General features: G+C 39.8%; 1 protein-coding gene across 3 annotated transcripts; it reads left to right on the top strand.

Moving 5' to 3' along the window:
* Positions 1 to 200: 200 nt before the first annotated feature.
* LOC143135767 (uncharacterized) lies at positions 201 to 14,337 on the top strand. 3 transcript variants are annotated; one of them, XR_012989223.1, is made up of 4 exons: positions 201 to 343; positions 592 to 953; positions 1,564 to 1,704; positions 10,528 to 10,601. XR_012989223.1 is itself a non-coding variant. In XM_076296152.1 (3 exons), exons 2-3 carry the CDS (start codon positions 635 to 637, stop codon positions 13,218 to 13,220), a joined length of 3,012 nt encoding a protein of 1,003 aa, XP_076152267.1. In that variant the 5' UTR covers positions 201 to 343; positions 592 to 634; the 3' UTR covers positions 13,221 to 14,337. The 3 variants fall into 3 exon arrangements, 2 of the variants coding, with proteins under 2 accessions (XP_076152267.1, XP_076152268.1); XM_076296152.1 differs by lacking the exon at positions 1,564 to 1,704 and having other exon boundaries at positions 10,528 to 14,337; XM_076296153.1 differs by lacking the exon at positions 201 to 343 and having other exon boundaries at positions 919 to 953; positions 10,528 to 14,337.
* The last annotated feature ends 4,707 nt before the right edge of the window (positions 14,338 to 19,044 follow it).

Genomic DNA, 19,044 nt, shown 5'->3' with positions numbered 1-19,044 from the left:
TACATGATATACTTCAAAGAGAATCTGGAGAAAATCGTTTTCATTTTTTGTTTTCTTTTTTGAAGATAACTGGGTTATTACAACGAATAATTGAAATGTAAATGTGTCTTCATCCACCCTCCAGTCCAGATGGTGGCGGTAATGCACCACAAAGCTGGTCGCCAACTAACATACGAAAAAGAAGTAGGCTAGTAGTTTTAGCAGTGTTCATTCAAACACATTCTCTGGTTCAATAATTCAAAAGTTTAGGGTGGATTAACACGTTTTCACGTTTTGTACGACCTAAACAGCAGATTAATTCTAAATCTCCGTGTACAGGTCTTAATTGAGTTACTTACTTGAGGTAGGTTACTTGTTTAGTCATAAGTAGTATTTTACGTGTTTAGTCACAATTAGTGGCCGATTTCTTGATCCTAAATGTGCACGCTCGAGCATAGACATACATTAGTTAAGTTGGCTAAGAAGTGATGGACAAGGCATTTACAAATTAATCATGTAGCCTAATAGTTCATGTTGTTTTGTTGAATTCCTTCTAAAAGGAGAAATGATCTTCAAAGGAATTATTTTGTTTTTGTGTTACTCTGATTACAGGATAGAAAACTTTGGATGGGATCATCTTTGGTGCGTTGCGAACATGGATCACGGACTTGCGTTAAATTCTGGCTGTAACGTTACTGACACGCGGCAGATTGACCTGAGATTGATTGTGAAAGAAGAAGATATAAAAGAGGAGGAATATGATCATATGATTGCATTTCCACATGATGAAGAAAAGCCATTTGCAGATGATGAAGAAAAGCCATTTGCAGAGCCTCACTGTAAAACTGAAACGGACATTATTGAGACAGACGTCGCTGAGTCCAACGTTACTTTCACTGAAACACAACAGGCAACAGCGGAGGTTAAAGTGAAGAAAGACGAGGCGGAGGAAGAGCTCGATTATCTCCTGGGAGGTAAGAAGTCCTTTCAGATACTCCTTAGAAAACACACATAATTCTTAAACTGGTCATATTACAGACTTTTTCCATGTTAGTTTTTGTACTGATATGGTCATTGAAGAACAAAAAAAGGCCTAGGCTACTTCTCGCTCACCACATTTCAGCCTCTAGAAACTTTTCTTAGAAAATAGCTAAATCTGGTTAACTTCACCCAAGTCTGCAGGCTAGTATTTACACGCCAACATTACATCGTCTACATTACATCATCTATTCTATACGCTTAAATATACAGCTATGAAGAAATGAAAATAAGAGATCACTGCACGTTTTTCCGATTTCATCCTACAGTTGCTGATTGACATTCAAATGGGTGTATGGTCATATTCAAAATTAAGAGGCCAATGCTATTTTTTTTCCAGAGGGAAATGGCTGTTTCATTGCAAAACAAGCGCGATTGACATTGTTGCCAATAGTGAATAGCTTCCACAGAGTATGAATTGGACCACAACCAAAGATTTACTAAGAAGCAATCTACAACACAACTCATTTTTACCAAAAAAACCTATCTCAATAAAAAATGTCTGTTTCTTCTTTTTGGTGTGCACTGTTTGGCTGGATGCTTCAGCCTGGCCCTCCTCTAACCCTCAGCAATCTACATGAGTTGTCTATATATCAGACATTTCTGATATCATAGCCCTAACGGGCACTTCATAGTAGACTATTGGAATAAGGAAGATACGTCTGCATGTGTGTTGTACCAAGCCAGGTAATAAATCAACTTGCTACTATTCCAGACTAACATTATATATAATATAGTAGTATAGTGTGATTACCACACAAGTGGCCATCCTAGATTCTCCTTGACTCTCCACACACACACACACAAAAGCATACGAAAAATGATGGCTTATGTCATATGTTTCTATTTGATATTTTGGAATTCATATAAAGTTGTTTTAGTTATTAGTATTTTATACTAATTATTTATCATTAGTTAATTATTAGTGGCTAAAAAAATTGTGCTTTGAATACTTCATATTGATTTTGGCATATGGCATATTGATTGGCAATATGATATTGATTGGCATATCTTTAATGTGGTGTGTAGGGCTAATTGAGTGCACATTGGTATAGGTGTAATTGAGTGCCTGTCACTTTAAAAAAATATGTGAGAGTAGCCTTCAGCCTCACAGTTTTAGGCTAGTTAATTATAATAGTTGCGCAAAGTGCGTAAGGATATGTGGATGCAATTCATTATGTTTTCTATGGGGTCATTCCATGCCAATTCAGCCACCCATGTACATGACCCCTGAGATTTTGCTGAAAAGTGGTGAAAATATGCCTTATGTTACCAAACAAAGGAATCTGAAGTTTCAGGTCATTATCTCAAATGGTTTGCCCGTGGTGTCCATTTGAATTTCGGGTGCCACGGCCCTAATTGACACATTGGAATGTCACATTTCATCTTTTGGCATTTTTGGAAGCCCATAACGTCTGTTCTAATAGTGGTAGAGGGCTGGAAACTGGTGTGGTAGTTCATTGTAGCCTGTACTACACAATTCTCGTTTGGTAACATAAGGCATATTTTCACAGCTTTTCAGCAAAATCTGAGCTGTACCATGTACATGATACCCTGATATTGGCTGTTTTCTCATGGAATGACCATATGTCATTAGATAAAACAAATGTTCAAAAAACGAACAAGTCGAAGAAAATCTTCAAGAGCTAAGTGTCTTGCAATGTTCATTTTAATTTTAGTGACCACTCCACAAATGACAGACACAACCTGAGCTAGCGGGATAGTTAGCAAGGAGCTCTCTCCAGATATAAAAGTTTGCTATGGTTGCGTAGCCTATTTCTAAATGATGTTAAACCCAATAGTAGGCCTAAATTATCTAAATCCCATAGCCTAGGTAGGTTAGAAACACAAACTTGAGAGATGCAAGTAGTATTATGTGTTACAACAGCACTTAAACTAGCAGCAATGTCTGGCTGTTTATGGCATGACAGCTGCACAGTGCGCATACTAGGGCTGTCACTTTTGTGAAAAAATCCTGTTCGATTTTTGAGACATAAGTGTTAATTGAATCGATTTGTAAAATCGATTTTTTATGTCTAAAGACGTTTCCATTTTCAACGCCAAATATAGGCCAATCCACAAACAACTAACCGGCATTAGGACGAACGTAAAGAGGGCGCTTGTAGACGCAAGCCAGCAATATTTCTGATGATTTATTGGCGTGAAGTTTCGTGCACAATGACAAACAGAAGTGCAACATTCTCGAAAACCAGTAAGCCGAGTGGACTGCCATTACATCAGTGACATGACTGCAGGCTTCAACGTATCTGTGTTTACGATTAGAAATGTCAAACAAATTTCGCCTACGTAGAACTCGATTGCACAGTTTGCGTAGCCTACCTCTTTGTTCTTCTCCATAGTTTGATATACCAAAAATCCAAAAAAGTACTTCCACATCGAACTCCTCAAGTTTTTAGGGCCCATCACTCGTCTCTCTACATGTCGCACAGGTTGATCGCGTTGTCCTCCATTTTTTGGCAAAACACGAGCAGCACAGCAGCTGATTGAAACAGCTGTTCCCGGTGCGTAAACTTGGTGGGAATTTTCTTTTTAGCTTTCGCAATGCTTACTGCACTTCGGAATTCTTTTATATTCTTATATTCTTGTTTGTGAATTTTGTTACATCTATCTTTTTTATTTGTTTATTTCGTTTAAAATTAATAGTGTAAATATTTGGTTAAAATCGATTCCCTATTTTAGTTTTCGAAACTTGTGTTGTTTGGTCCAATCGATTGTGCAATCGATTTTCGAACGTAAAGTGACAGCCCTAGCGCATACGTGTGTGGAGAAATGACGCACAGGCTGCTATAGGGGAGGAGGCACTAAAAGCATGCCTTGCGCACACGCATAATATTACTTCAAAAAAACACAGTCATTCTTAAAAGTATCGATACTAATAAAATTAGGTATCGTGACATTTTTAATTTCAGGGTATTGCAATACTTTTGTAGTATCGGTGCACACTGCAACACTAACTCACGTTGACACCCCCTTCAAAAACATTATTTTTAAAGTAATTTTGTGGTTTGTTTTCTTTGTTTCTTTGGTTTTGGACCATTTCATACTCTATTGAAGCTATGCACTTTTGTAAATAACGTTTGTTTCTAGCCTGGCTACATATTCATTTTCTCCTATTTGAGACGTGGTTTACGAATGCCCAAAGCCCTGTCTTTTTTTATTTAATGCCTACCGTATTTTCCGGACTATAAGTCGCACCGGAGTATAAGTCGCACCAGTCAAAAAATGTTTCACGAAGAGGAAAAAAATATATATATAAATATATATATGTTGGACCTGAGTCGCAGGACCGGCCAAACTATGAAAAAAAAGTGCGACTTATAGTCCGGAAAATACGGTAATCCTGTTAATATTTCAGATGCAACACCATTGCCAAACGCACATGGCAGCAGGTGAAAATGAAACACAAAAACATTATTCAGAATAGTATATAGTTATAGCTTGCATTAATATTTCTTAATTATGAAAACATGTAGGCCTAGCTTATAGCCTTCACTTGGCCTCTGTTTTACAGCTAACAAGAAAAAGGTGTCTTTGAACACTACTGTAGGTGGAAAGGCACCAGCGTGTTTTACAGCAGAAGAGTTGGCCATAGCAAATAATAGTGGAAGGCCGATTATGGAGGGGGTTGAGGGAGGCATTCGGTCGGATTCTGGTGCTGTGGAAATGTGTAGCCTTTATGTGCAGGGTACAGTAATATGACATTCAATTCAACAAGTTTGTTAAAATTGTGATTTTAATTTATTAGGCCTACTGTAGGCTATGCCCGAGAAAATACGAACCGTTATTTGAACTAACTACGTTATGAATTGCATCCACACATCAGCAGCGTTTTAACTGTGTTAATGTTAATTGCAAGGATTCCCTCACGAACGTCGTCTTAAAGTGACAGGCACTCAATTAGACCTATACACCAGTGTTTCTCAAAGTGTGGTCCGGGGACCACTGGTGGTCCGCAAGCTATCCCAAGTGGTCCGCGAGCAGACGTGGTAAAAAATAATATAGATGAGTTGTTTGCAATATTGAACCAACTTGTATGTAAATCCAAATAGTTCTGCAACACTGCCTATGTAAGCTATGCCAGTTTAAATCATATGAATCCTCTGACACAATAAGCAAGGTGCAAAGACAATTAGCAAGGTGGTTCAGTGAGTAGGCCTATTGTGTCTATTAGCTAGGTGGTCCGTGAGGTTTTTTTTACTGGTTAAGTGGTCCTTGGTCTGAAAAAGTTTGAGAAACACTGCTATACACTACTGAACTGAATGCTACCTCTGACTAAGAATGCATTACTTTGCACTTATAGTCTTTTATTTTGGAATCTTAAGAGCAATAAACATATATTCCAATGTTAAGGAATTCATGTTTTTTTTCATTCAGATATGTAAATCAACATGTATAAGTTGCTATTAGTCAATTAATGGGGAGATAATCGATAATCGAATTGAATCGAAATCAAATCGGTCTGAAAAAATGAATCGTTAGATTAATCGATGCATCGAAAAAATAATCGCTAGATTAATCGTTTAAAAAATAATCGTTTATCCCAGCCCTACTTCATAGAGAATATCGTCCGGGTAGGCTATATTTTCTGGCGGTCTCTAAAACCCCTCGCCCTGCGAAGAGAGTCTCTCACGATTTGCGCTCCAATGTCGTATGGATCATCCAGGTACGCCTACATGTCTCGGGAGAAATTGTTAGTGGAGGGGTGGTACTTATAAAGGGTGTGGTTAACGGAAACCTTGGGTTAACCAAGAACATAACCTGGTCGGAGCAGGTTTGAGATGCAGCGTAAATTGCCATGGCAGCATACCTCGGTTAAAACCTATCCACCTTTCGTAGTACGGGTTAATCGGGAAGTTACGCCACACGTGATCAAGTTACTCTCGAAGTTACCCAGATAAGCCAGTAACCCCGCTTCGTAGTACAGGCCCCTGGCCACAACTTTAGAGAATATAAATGGCATGCTTAATTGTTATGGTTATGAAGAGGTCCTGGATTTTTTTGTTTTGTTGATTGACTGCTGCATAATTATAGTGTTTAATTATCACAATCGCAGATAAGAAATAACTGAAAGGAGGGGGAACGGTCCGTGTACTGCGTGAAATGCCGCAAGAAAGCTGAGTAACTTTCCAACTCGGGCGGCAGATTTAGGAGTCTAATGGAAAGGGCCATTAGGCTATAAACACAATGTTGACTTAAAGGAGAAGTTCGGTGTGAAATTGACCTTAGCTGTACTGAAAGATGTTGCCGAGTACTTACATGTGTCCAATAGGCACCTTCGCTCACCCCCTAGCATTCCGAATTATGACGTTTTTAGCCGAGTAGCTGTGGGGGGCATAGCGTAGCCTATGCAGCTAAATCGCTATTTTTACACAATTAAAAAGGTTCCAAGACCCTCAGAAGTCTACCAATGCAGTGTGGAGTTACTTGGAACTTTTTTAATGGTGTAAAAATAGCGATTTAGTTGCATAGGCTACGCTATGCCCCCACAGCTACTCGGCTAAAAACGGCGTAATTCGGAATGCTAGGGGGTGAGCGAAGGTGCCTAATGGACACATGTAAGTACTCGGCAACATCTTTCAGTACAGCTAAGGTCAATTTCACACCGAACTTCTCCTTTAAAGGAACCATATGTAAGAAATGTATTTCAATTAATCATAAAATGGCCCTGATATGTCACTAGACATTAAGAAATCATTAGGGCTGTAACGATTTACGATTCGAAACCGAAATCGCGACATTCATATCCACGATACTGTGTCGCGGTGTGAAAAGGCAGAATCGCGACACACCCTTTCTAGTGTTTCACGCAGTGCTTTGCAGCTTATGCGGCCGCAAAAGCAACCCACAACTCCCGCTTTACTTATCGGTAGCCTACGTTGTCCAAAAACAAATAAATAAATAATAATTTCATACCTCTCCTTGCTTTCATTGTAGACTATGTGTGCAACTTTACCAAACAGTATAGAAGTAAACCCCCTCTCCTTGCCCCGCTCTCTCTTGCGCTCCCTCCCTCTCACTCTCCTGCTCAATGAACACGCGCGACTTAAATAAAACATTCACAATCGTGAAAGCAAGGATCAGACGACTAGCTAAATTACTATTAAATCCGCTTAGCATCATTAGCATGCTGCACATATTTGTTTAAAACTCATGCATTGAAGTTGACTGATCATCTCAATACCAACGTTTCCCAAAAGGGCCTGTCCCAAGGAGAACAAGTATTACCTTGAAACACACATGGGGAAACTGAACAGTCCAATCAGTAGACTATAATAGGCTAAGCCCACGGTTGTCAAACTGGGGTACGCGTACCCCCAGGGGTACGTGGACTGATTTCAGGGGGTACGCGAAAAAAGATCTAAGTCATATGCCTTTTCGAACGTTTTCTATATCCCACGTTGGTAACTTAACTTCCGCATTTGCACTGCACATTAAAAACGTATTTTCTCCGCATTAACAAAATATTCGAGAGTGGAGACAGAGGGTAAATTAGTGAACGTGCTTGCAGATTCAAACATGCGCTCTTCCTCCAAGAAGAGGCGACTCGGAGCTCAAACACGCGACAGCACTTTACCTCGGGAAAGCCACCTTGCCTCGCTGTGAAACAGTACAGCCTTTTGGTCAGCTCCCATCCCCTCGCAAACTGCGGAGAATAGACGCGCTTTTAAGGGCCGGGTCTTGATGAAATTCACCACAACTCTCACAACCTCGTTCAAAAACTCATTCAGGTCGGGACTAACTAAGCTGCCTTGACACGAGCGCTTCCCTATGAATAACACAGTGCGTCCATTGCGCATCGGGTGATACCTGGGCCTACAGATAAAAAATAATAAAAAAAACTCTTGTTTTTCACGTCAGTTCGCGCCCCACCTGGCGCGACCCACAGTTTGGGAAAAGCTGACTAATGAACATTTCTTGATGAAGCTGGCCTATCTTAGCGATATATTTGGAAAGCTCAATGAGTTAAATCTTCATTTACAAGGCAAAGACAAGCACCATTCAACAAGACGATTGTGTGTGAGATTAGGTGCAGATCTGTTTAAAATCATTATATTCAGCACATTTGTAGGCCTATCATATGTATATGCATTGGTGGTGTTGGGGGTACTCCGGAAGATCATAATGTCTCAGGGGGTACATGCCTGTTAAAAGTTTGGGAACCACTGGGCTAAGCTATATGCTACTTTGTTTACAATATTTCCAGGCTTCAACCAGACGGCTGAATTAAAGAGGTAGAGTTGTAATAAAAAAATAGTAGGCCTAGGCTATAGGCTAATCTGCATAAAGTGTGCTGTCATAAATATCAGTCATTCAGAAAAAATATTTGTATATCAGGATATAAAACAATAGATATATTATATTGTAATCCTCTGGTGTTCTAAGGGAGGCTATTAAAATGTTATTTAATAAAATGTCTTTACCCAACCCCCCCCCCCCCCCCCCCCAAAAAAAAAAGAAAAATCGAGATTCGTATCGAACCGTGGGTCAAAAATCGTGATACAAACCGAATCGTGAGGTTGGTGTATCGTTACAGCCCTAGAAATCATGTTAATTTCAAATACTTATCACTGACAACAGTAGTCCAGCCAGGATATTGTCATTTAAAAAGTGAAGTTGCAGCCCTCAACTGATGTTGATGTTGTGTTTTGTCATGTCATGTCATGTTGTGTTTTGGCCTGATGCGCCACCCTCCACCTATCTACTAATCACAAAGTCAGTGGTGTTTTGGCATGGCAACCTCGAGTCAGGGGGGAGGGGGATGGCATACACCGCTCTAGAGTAATTTGAAAGTGATTGCAGTTCCAGTTTTGGCCACAATCTTACATATGGTTCCTTTAATGGATAATGTGAAATGCAAAATGCACTAAGAAAAATAAATGTAATTCGAGCGTTCCGTTTGCGATGCATAGCCTAATATATTATATTATATACCTACAAGGTCTGAACTACATTTCCTGAGACAGTGGTTCATTTGGTCGCCAGCCGGCCATACATTTTCATCGGGTTGGAGCAGTCTACAGAAGATTGAATGCGGCCGTTCTGTTTGCTGATAAAACGTCAAGTTCTGACTGCGCATCATGAGAAAGCGTATAGACTACTCCTCGCTTGAGTTTGTGATTGTGATGTGAACATGCAAATATACAATGAGCATCCACGTCCTGCGACAATGTCTGTGAGGCGCTATGAAATGGCTGCAATGCATCGCATGTTTTGGCAACAGGTCACAGATTATGTCTGTAGGGGCCTATTGCACAAAAGCAGAATTAAGACATCCGGGATAAGTTACTGAGCTGCGCTCAATGAATCCAAAACACGAGCGTACAGGCTTAATTGGTTGCACAAAGACCAAGCCAGGATGAGCAGACACGGATTCATCAAGCCAGGTGAAACCTATCCTGGATAAGTGCGCGCTCACGTCTCCCTCAAATAGACCCCGCCACCGATCACAGATTCACTGATTCGCCATGGCAACTAGAGCGGCTTTATTCCTTCTTCTACGGTGTTAAGTAGGTAGCGATAGCCCTTTCACAACAGCAACAAACAGCAACACCTCTGTTTAGGAGAATATTGCAACTAGTGTCGCGACCATCACGCACAAAATGGTTACGGCGCTCCCGTGACGTCACATTGTCGCATGACAGGTCGGGAATGCCGATATGTAAAAGTTAATTAATGATCACAAACGTTTAAATAATGACAGTGGGTCTAGTTATATGTGATAACAATGTGTAGTGGGCAGTGGAATAACTATTGGTTTCCATTTATGGTGACTGCTGACTGAGATAAGGGATGAGATTAAATAGATCCTGGAACTTAGCCTGGTCTGGAGCAGGCTAGCTCCACAGAATAAATCGCCATGGTGACTTATACCATAACATATCCTGCTGCCCCCTATCCCGCTTTTGTGCAACTGGATCACGGATAAATTGAGCCAGGATAACCAAAATATCCTGGCTTAATCCCTTATCCTAGTTTTGTGCAATGGGCCCCTGTAGGTTATAGCCTTTATGCATCACGAGACCCATATCATTCAGATGGCCAAGATATGACCACCCACCTATCGTTTCTACTTCCAGGTCTATCTATTTCAGAGCTAGGTAGCCTAGCCTACTGTCCAGATAACACGGTTAGAATGACATACATTTTTCTTTATTGCATTTTGCACTTCACATTATCCATTCATTAAGTCAACTTATGAATCCCTAGAATAGGTCAAAATATGACATAATTTGCATTTATAAAGTGACTATAGAACTTCAAAAAGTCATATACCACTTGCATTTTCCATTTCACTTTCAAAATAGAATAATGAATGATCGCAAAAGTACAAGGACCAGGGAACACTTTTGTATTTAAGCATTTGTTTTTGAAACTGTATTTAAACCAGATACAACACAACAGAAGACCATCCATGGACAGAATGATGAGCTCAACCTGCAACTCCCTCATTCTAATTCTAAGTCTCTGTCTCTATGGTAACTCTTACAGGTGCATCAGAATATCCACACGGAACACAACAGAAGATCCATGGACAGAATTATGAACTGAACCTGCAGCACGGAACACAACAGAAGACCATCCATGGACTGGATGACGAGCTCAACATGCAACTCAAGGGAAGGACGCACCCCTGCACTGTCTGCAAGAGGAGTTTTACGACCCTGAGAGAACTTGAGAAACACCAGCAAACACACTGCACTGTCTGCAAGAGGAGTTTTACGACCCTAAGAGAACTTGAGAAACACCAGCAAACACACTGCACTGTCTGCAAGAGGAGTTTTACGACCCTGAGAGAACTTGAGAAACACCAGCAAACACACTCTGTTAGGCAGAAAATGCAAAAAGCAAAGAAAAAGCAAAAGACTCGCAGAAAGTCTCATCAATGTCCCCTGTGTGAAAAAACGTATACAGCATCTTCATCTCTTCGACTGCACATGTACATACACACTGGAGAAAAGCCTCATAAATGTGACCAGTGTGGGAAAGGTTTTTCACAAATTCAACTTCTCAGAGTCCATTTGTTTACACATTCTGGCGAGAAGCCTCATAAATGCGACCAGTGTGGAAAAGGTTTTATACAAATGCGAAATCTTAAATCCCATATGTTAATACACACTGGAGAGAGCCCTTATACTTGTGTCCAGTGTGGAAGAGGTTTTCCGTCAAAGTCAGGTCTAAAATCCCATATGCCTACCCATACTGGGGAGAAGGCTTATAAATGTGCCCAGTGCGGAAAAGGTTTTGCACAAGCTTCAAATCTTAGACAACATATGATAATACACACTGGAGAGAAGGGTTATACGTGTTCCCAATGTGGAAAAGCATTTGGATATCTTTCAACTCTGAAAGCGCATATGGTAACGCATACTGGAGAGAAGCGTCATCAATGTGTTCAGTGTGGAAAAGATTTCTTTTTACTTTCAGGTCTGAAAACCCATATGTTAGTACATACCGGAGAGAAGCCTCACAAATGTGACCAGTGTGGAAAAGGTTTTACACTTGCATCACAACTTAAATCCCACATCCAAACACATAGTGGAGAGAAGCCTCATAGATGTGCCCAGTGTGGAAAAGCTTTTTCAAGTATTTCAAATCTTAGAACCCACATGCTAGTACACTCTGGAGTGAAGCGGCATAAATGTGCTCATTGTGGAAAAGGTTTCGCGCTATTTTCAAGTCTTAAAAAACATCTGGTCGTACACACTGGAGAGAAGGATTATGTGTGCTCCAAATGTGGAAAAGCATTTGGACAGCTTTCAACTCTGAAAGGCCATATGCTAACGCATACGGAAGAGAAGCCTCATAAATGTATCCAGTGTGGAAAAGCTTATATCGCAAGTGCAGGCCTTAGAACCCACATGTTAACTCACTCTGGCGAGAAGCCTCATACATGTACCCAGTGTGGAAAAGCTTTTTTTCGCAAATCAACTCTTAAAATCCATACGCGAATTCACACTAGAGAGAAGTCTTCTATATGTACCCTGTCTGAAAGAGCTTATATCTCAAGTTCAACTCTTGAAACCCAAATGCTAAATCGCACGAGAGAGAGAAGTCATAAATGTATCCAGTGTGGAAAAGCTTATATCTCAAGGTCAGGTCTTAGATCCCATATGCTAACACACAGTGGAGAGAAGCCTCATAAATGTATTCAGTGTGGAAGAGCTTTCATACGAAATTCAACTCTTAAAACCCATATGCGAACTCACACTGGAGAGAAGCCTTATAAATGTATCCACTGTGGAAAAGCTTTTATGTCAAGTTCAGGTCTTAGAAGCCATAAGCTAAGTCACACTGGAGAGAAGCCTCATAAATGTGTTCAATGTGGAAAATCTTTCAATCAAAGTTCAGGTCTTAAAACCCATATGGTAACACACACTGGAGAGAAGCCTCATAAATGTATCCAGTGTGGAAGAGCTTTTAAACAAATTTCAAGTCTTAAAACTCATATGCGAACTCACACTGGAGAGAAGCCTCATAAATGTATCCATTGTGGAAGAGCTTTTAATCAACATTCAACTCTTAAAACCCATATCCAAACTCACACTGGGGAGAAGCCTTTTAAATGTATCCACTGTGGAAAAGCTTTTATGTCAAGTTCAGGTCTTAGAATCCATAAGCTAAGTCACACTGGAGAGAAGCCTCATAAATGTGTTCAATGTGGAAAATCTTTCAATCAAAGTTCAGGTCTTAAAACCCATATGGTAACACACACTGGAGAGAAGCCTCATAAATGTATCCAGTGTGGAAGAGCTTTTAAACAAATTTCAAGTCTTAAAGCTCATATGCGAACTCACACTGGAGAGAAGCCTCATAAATGTATCCATTGTGGAAGAGCTTTTAATCAACATTCAACTCTTAAAACCCATATCCAAACTCACACTAGAGAGAAACTTCATAAATGTATCCAGTGTGGAAAAGCTTACGTCTCAACAACAGGTCTTCGGAACCATATGAAAACTCACACAGGAGAGAAGCCTCATGAATGCATTCAGTGTGGAAGAGCTTTTAATCAAAGTTCAACTCTTAAAAATCATATGCGAACTCACACTGGAGAGAAGCCTTATAGATGTATCCACTGTGGAAAAGCATTTACACAATCCGTACGTCTTAAAACCCATATGCAAACTCACACTGACGAGAAGTCTCATAATGTGTGTAATGTAGAAAAAGATTTTCAGTAATCGACAGTTGTTTACCCAAATGTTTACTGGTAAAAATCCTCATAAATGTACTCCTTGTGGAAAGACTTTTCCAAAATCCCTAAGTCTTAGACGCCACATGCTTATGCATACCAGAGAGTAGCCTAATAAATGTGTCCGGTGTGTAAAAACATTTAACCCTGAAAGGTGTGGGTTTTTGAACATTCTAACGTAAGATTCCATTCCACAACAATTGACGGTTATAAAATTCTAGGTTGAATTCAATGAACCTAGATGTTCTTTAGAACGCTCATTTTCCAACATACCAGAGAGTAGCCTTAGAAATGTGTCCAGCGTGTAAAAACATTTAAATCTTCTAACATATCTCAGATCCACATTGTGGTACTACACAATGGCCCTTATTTATCAACTGAGTGTAGAAACCAGTGTAAATTTGAGCGAAGAGATCATCTTACGTGTGATTGAAATGTTCGTATCAACAGAGTCGACCTCATTTATCAACCGAGTGTATAAACCAGCGTAGATCTGAGCACACAAAATCATCTTACGACGGGGCTAACGTGTGAAACGTTTGTATTACTCCAATTCCAGTGTAAGAATAAATGTGTTGATAAATATGGCAGTTGAAAACAAGCATATTTAAATATCAAGTCCTTATATGCTCAATTTTTAAAGGCTTAGCCCCTAGGATTTAGTGCATTATACGTCCAAAAGAGAAACTTGTGACTTTCAGATAGCCACAGTGACGTTGCAAGTCCAGCTGAACCATGTTCATTTTGACAGGCAGAAAAGAATACTCTAGAAAGCAAGGAAAGTATAGCCATTTAAATGCAACAGACTATTTCACAGAGACAACACATCATACTACTAATACATTCATTAAAAAAACATATACGACAAAGAAAAAGAGCTTCAGAGGCGAGAAAAGAGCGAGGGCTCGCACACGTATCAACACGTACAGATGCTAGAGGGAGCTTCGTAGAGAAAAAAGCATCAGGCTTGTCTGGTGTCCCTTTAAACATACGACACTGCCATTTGCCCCTTATTTAGATTTAGATCAAATTGTTTAGAACTGTTGCGCTTTCCAAAGAGAAAGTAATTCTTTCCACGTAGCCTATGGCTATCTTAAGCCATCAAATGTGTCAACATTCGCCTTATTCACCTGGCGGCCATTACGAGGCTAAGGGGTACACTTGCCATTACACCTCAGTCCAGCAGATGGTGGTGGTAATGCACTCCATTTGCAAACTGCTAAAAAACAATTCACTGATGAAGAAGAACAGGCCACTGAACCCTTCTTCTTTAATCAGTGAGCTTTTTTTGGCAGTTTGCAAACGGAGTGCATTACCACCACCATCTGCTGGACTGAGGTGTAATAGCAAGTGTACCCCTTAGCCTCGTTATGGCAAACGGAGTGCATTACCACCACCATCTGCTGGACTGAGGTGTAATGGCAAGTGTACCCCTTAGCCTCGTTATGGCCGCCGGGTGAATAAGGCGAATAACAGGCTACACTGCCCCAAGTAGGCTACAAATGTGCAGGAAAAGTCTTTATGTCCAAGATATTCCATGATATTCCAACTCTTCAACTTTCCAATCCTCGACCGATTTACTGCTGCACTGTGTTATGCCGCCTCGAAAAAAGTACATACACGAGTTGAGACTTGACGTGAGATTCAAGCAGTGGTCACGTTCGAATTGCTTTACGTGGAAATGAGCATACACCCGTCCTATGCCAGAGTCTAAACAGTTTTCATAATGCCCTTTTGATTTTGCTCCCATAGGATAAGGCCAAGATAAGTGTTCATTTTGGTAGACGAGACGAGAACAAATATGTTCGTCAACAAACTTTTTTACATAAATAAGACGAGACGATGAGGAGACTGCACCATTGTCCTGAAAACACTGACTTAGATGATACTAACATGCATAATAGTTGCAGAAATAAAAAAAAATAAGACTGAGACTTCATGAAACATTTTGCATGAAATAAAAACTAAGATATAATCTCAAAATTAACACTAATCTCAATAAGCAGTGGGCGGTGGTAGCATAGTAGCTAAGGAGCTGAGACTAGCAGAGAGGTTGAGTCTAAATGGTTCTCACGATGATCTCCGTGTGGAAATGAACATACGCCTGTTTTATGTTGTGGGTTAGTATTGTAATATTCAAGGTTTTTTCATTTATTTCTAATCTTCAATATCATATGTTAACACACCAGATGGAACTTGGGACTACATCACAGTTTGGGACTACATCAAGAATCTACATAGTGCGCTGCTGTTCAATGGGTGCTTGACTTGTATTCTATGTTGTTGTTTTTTTTTGTTTGTTTTAAAATTGTTACTTTTTAAACACTTTTAAGCTATTGGCCTTTTATGCTATCATATACTATTACCTAACTTTTTTAACTATTCGTTGTCTATTGCCCTTCTATTCGTTTAGTAGATATTCCTGTTTGCTTTTGTTCATTATTATGTACAGCACATTGAATGACCTGTGTATGAAATGAGCTATATAAATAAAGTGTACTTGACTAATCAATTACTTCCATCTCCATTGTCAACATTTTCATATAAGCAAGAACCATTCTTATCTGAAGAACCATTTTTCATGGTTCTGTAATGAACCATATGGGTTTCTAAAGAACCTTATTTTCTATGGTGCCTTGAAGAACCCTTTCTTTGTGGTTCTTTGAAGCACCTTTGTGGGTTCTTCAAAGAACCTTCGTTTTAAAAGTTCTTTGTTGAACCAAAAATTGTTCGCCTATATCTCATCACTCTAAAGAACCATCTTTGGTTCTTGTTTGCACCCTTCTTTTTCTGTGTGTATGCATACACACTCAATGGAGGCACTGTAAAAGGACACCAGCAGTCTTTGTGTGATGTTATTCCTCTTGAGGGCCTTTTTGGGCAGCTCAGAGATACCACCCTCTCCACATAGTCCCCATCAAGGGGGCAGGCGAATTCCCGGAAGTTGAAACACCAATGGAGGCTGGTGTACCCATTTCTTCGCTAACCCTCATAGGAGCCCATTCATTTAGGATTGTTTTTGAAATCCCATAACTTCATATAACATATATTGTGCCGACATTGTAGCTTCTGTATTATCTACATAAACAAATCCCATAACTTCATATAACATATATCATGTGCCGATATTGTAGCTTCTGTATTATCTACATAAACAATAGAATGCAAAACAGGCTCAATACGTCGTACATAACGTTGGGTTCCTGTAAGAAGAACATTAAGCATGTCCGGTTGTAGGGAAACTAACTTTGACGTAGTTATGCCAGCACCGTATGATTGGATAGTCCTGCCAGCACGGAAAACTCATGAACAATACAAGACCATTGTATGTTAAGGTAAAGCATTATATAGAGGCAAGTAAACCTAATGAAATAATGGCACTAACGTTAATCATTTCAGAGGTTTTTGGTGGATCGACAGTAGCCTAGGTTGGAAAAGTGGAAAGATCATCAGGCTATAACTTTTTTGTTTTGTTTTAGCATTGACTGTGTTTGAACATGATCATGTTTGGTCATTTCAACATGAACATGACTTGATAACACTTGTGAGGATGATATTAATAATACATAAATAAATGTTTTAAAAGAAAAATTCTGAGTGAACCATCTAATCAGACGAGTTACAAGATTCAGTGCGATGGCTAACGTCACAAAGTGAAGTGTGAGTCTGCGCAGTAGGCTATGATGGGAAGCCAACTGGAAAAACGTTTGTGTCAGTGCCCTCCCATTGAAAACAACGGAGTCTGTTCGTCCATTTATTTTACTGTCTATGGTCCCAACTGATGGTGGGATCTCTGCTTCCTTCCTCCTGTAGTCTGATGAGGGTGCTCCGAGGTCCTCTGTTGGGACACCACTGTTGTGGAGTGAATTATTCTGGTTCCTTCTAGAATTCTATGCGAACAATCTAGTTTCAGTGTTCTTTATACAGTTTTTGGGAAAAATCTCTGAGGGTGAGTGTAGCGTCATAATGCGGAACACTCGGTTCGCAAACATTCTAATCACATATTTGTGACCGTAGCCAGTTTAACGTAGGGGAGGGAGCAGGACATTCAGGACACAGGGGTGTTTGGTTTGTCTGTTTTATCCTTATGCATTATTGTTTTTTGGCAATATGTAAGGGATAATGGACGACACGGTGGTCTGTTCACAGAAGTTAATGCACGGTCGAGGTTGTAAAACGGCCCCGACGCGAAGCTGTGTAACGCTCTAAGTCTGCATTGCTTGATTGCTTTTGATTGCTGAATTTACACATTTTCTGTTTATAAACGTTTTTTCTTCTCTTAAATAGTACCCTGTTGCTATTCTTGTAAGCTTATTGCAAGTTTTTGTCACATAATAAATAATTTTGCACCTTTTGAAACAGGAATCAGGGTTCATATTACCAAAGGGTTAGGTACCGGCCCCCCCTTATATAAGTATAAATACTCTTTTGATCCTGTGAGAGAAATTTGGTCTCTGCATTTATCGACAAGTAAGAATGAACAGGTATGATAAGGGATCAGATTCCAAAAATAATTCAGTGGAAATGCATGGATTCTAGTTGCTGCTACTGGAAGAAACTGGAATCCATGCATTTCCACTGAATTATTTTTGGAATCTGATCCCTTATCATACCTGTTCATTCTTACTCGTCGCTCGACTTATCGTGACTAAATTCAAGATGGCTGCAAACGCTAAACTTCGTGAAGATACTGTCTGTATAAATCGTCTTGTAAGTAAACTACCAGTGCTTTTTCAAAGTTCTCAATGTCTCGTTTTAAATGTCAGGGCCTTCAGTAGTATACCAATGAAGTGTGGAGATACATTGAGCCTCGTAAATGGTGTAAAACAGTGATTTATTTACACGGCTAGCTCGATGCCGAAGCACCACCATTGAACAAGCTGTTGGTAGCATCGGCTAACTAGCACCAGATTTTGGAGTGCAGGGGACAAGCCGAGATGGGCTATGAGACATACGTTCACACTCGCTATCATGTTTCAACACACTTTAGGTCAATATCACACCGGAATTCTCCTTTAAACCAAAACTGTGCAACTCAACTTATCCTTTAACTAAGGGTAAGTGGTGAACCTCCTACAACAAGAGCCCAATGAGCCCAAAGTATGTAGAAGGTGGTTACATTTATTTCCATTCCAATAACTTCACACATTGCATTTCCGTTCGTACTTGTATGCTGCTTTAATTTCTTTGTCTTGTTTTTCTATTGTTTAGTTTAATTTCTTGAACTTCTATTTCTTTTCCCGGACTGCCACCTACTGGATAGAAAAGGCAAGAACCTAGTAATTATGTGAATACAAATCTACATGTTTGAATGACCAAAAAAGGACAAATCGGGGGGGGGGGGGGGGGGGGTTATCCCATACTTTGATGTTAGGGCCTACTCTGCACATGTCATTGACAGTGAGTAGTAACTTCAGTTATTTTTTATTTATCATGCTAAAAATCTGACACCAGGCACTACTGATGCCTGACCCAAAGAGAAAATTATAATAAAAAGAGAGACACATTGAACTTTTAAGTCTGTAATGTTGGTTTGGCTGTTCATCAATCCACTCATCTGCCAAACTTGTGTTTAAGATATGTTTAGCAAAAATGGATGCATGTGATTAATGTAGATTAATTAATCACAGAGTATGTAATTAATTCGATTATTTTTTAATCGATTGACAGCCATAATAAAAAACTATTAGGCTATCATTAGGCTCATATATACAGATAGGTTCAGTGAAAAGTATGTGCTGCAGTGTGACTCCATTCCAAGCGGTGGCAGCAATGCGTAGCTGTCAGTTTGGTTTGCCAACCACGAGGAAATC

This window comes from Alosa pseudoharengus, unplaced genomic scaffold (assembly GCF_046254945.1).
Source record: "Alosa pseudoharengus isolate Yale_2024_CS ecotype anadromous, Long Island Sound unplaced genomic scaffold, YU_APseudo_1.1 YU_APseudo_1.1_scf_1, whole genome shotgun sequence".
Lineage (NCBI taxonomy): Eukaryota > Metazoa > Chordata > Actinopteri > Clupeiformes > Clupeidae > Alosa > Alosa pseudoharengus.
The sequence above is the reverse complement of the archived record's forward strand: the minus strand, read 5'-3'. Positions and strand labels throughout refer to the sequence as shown.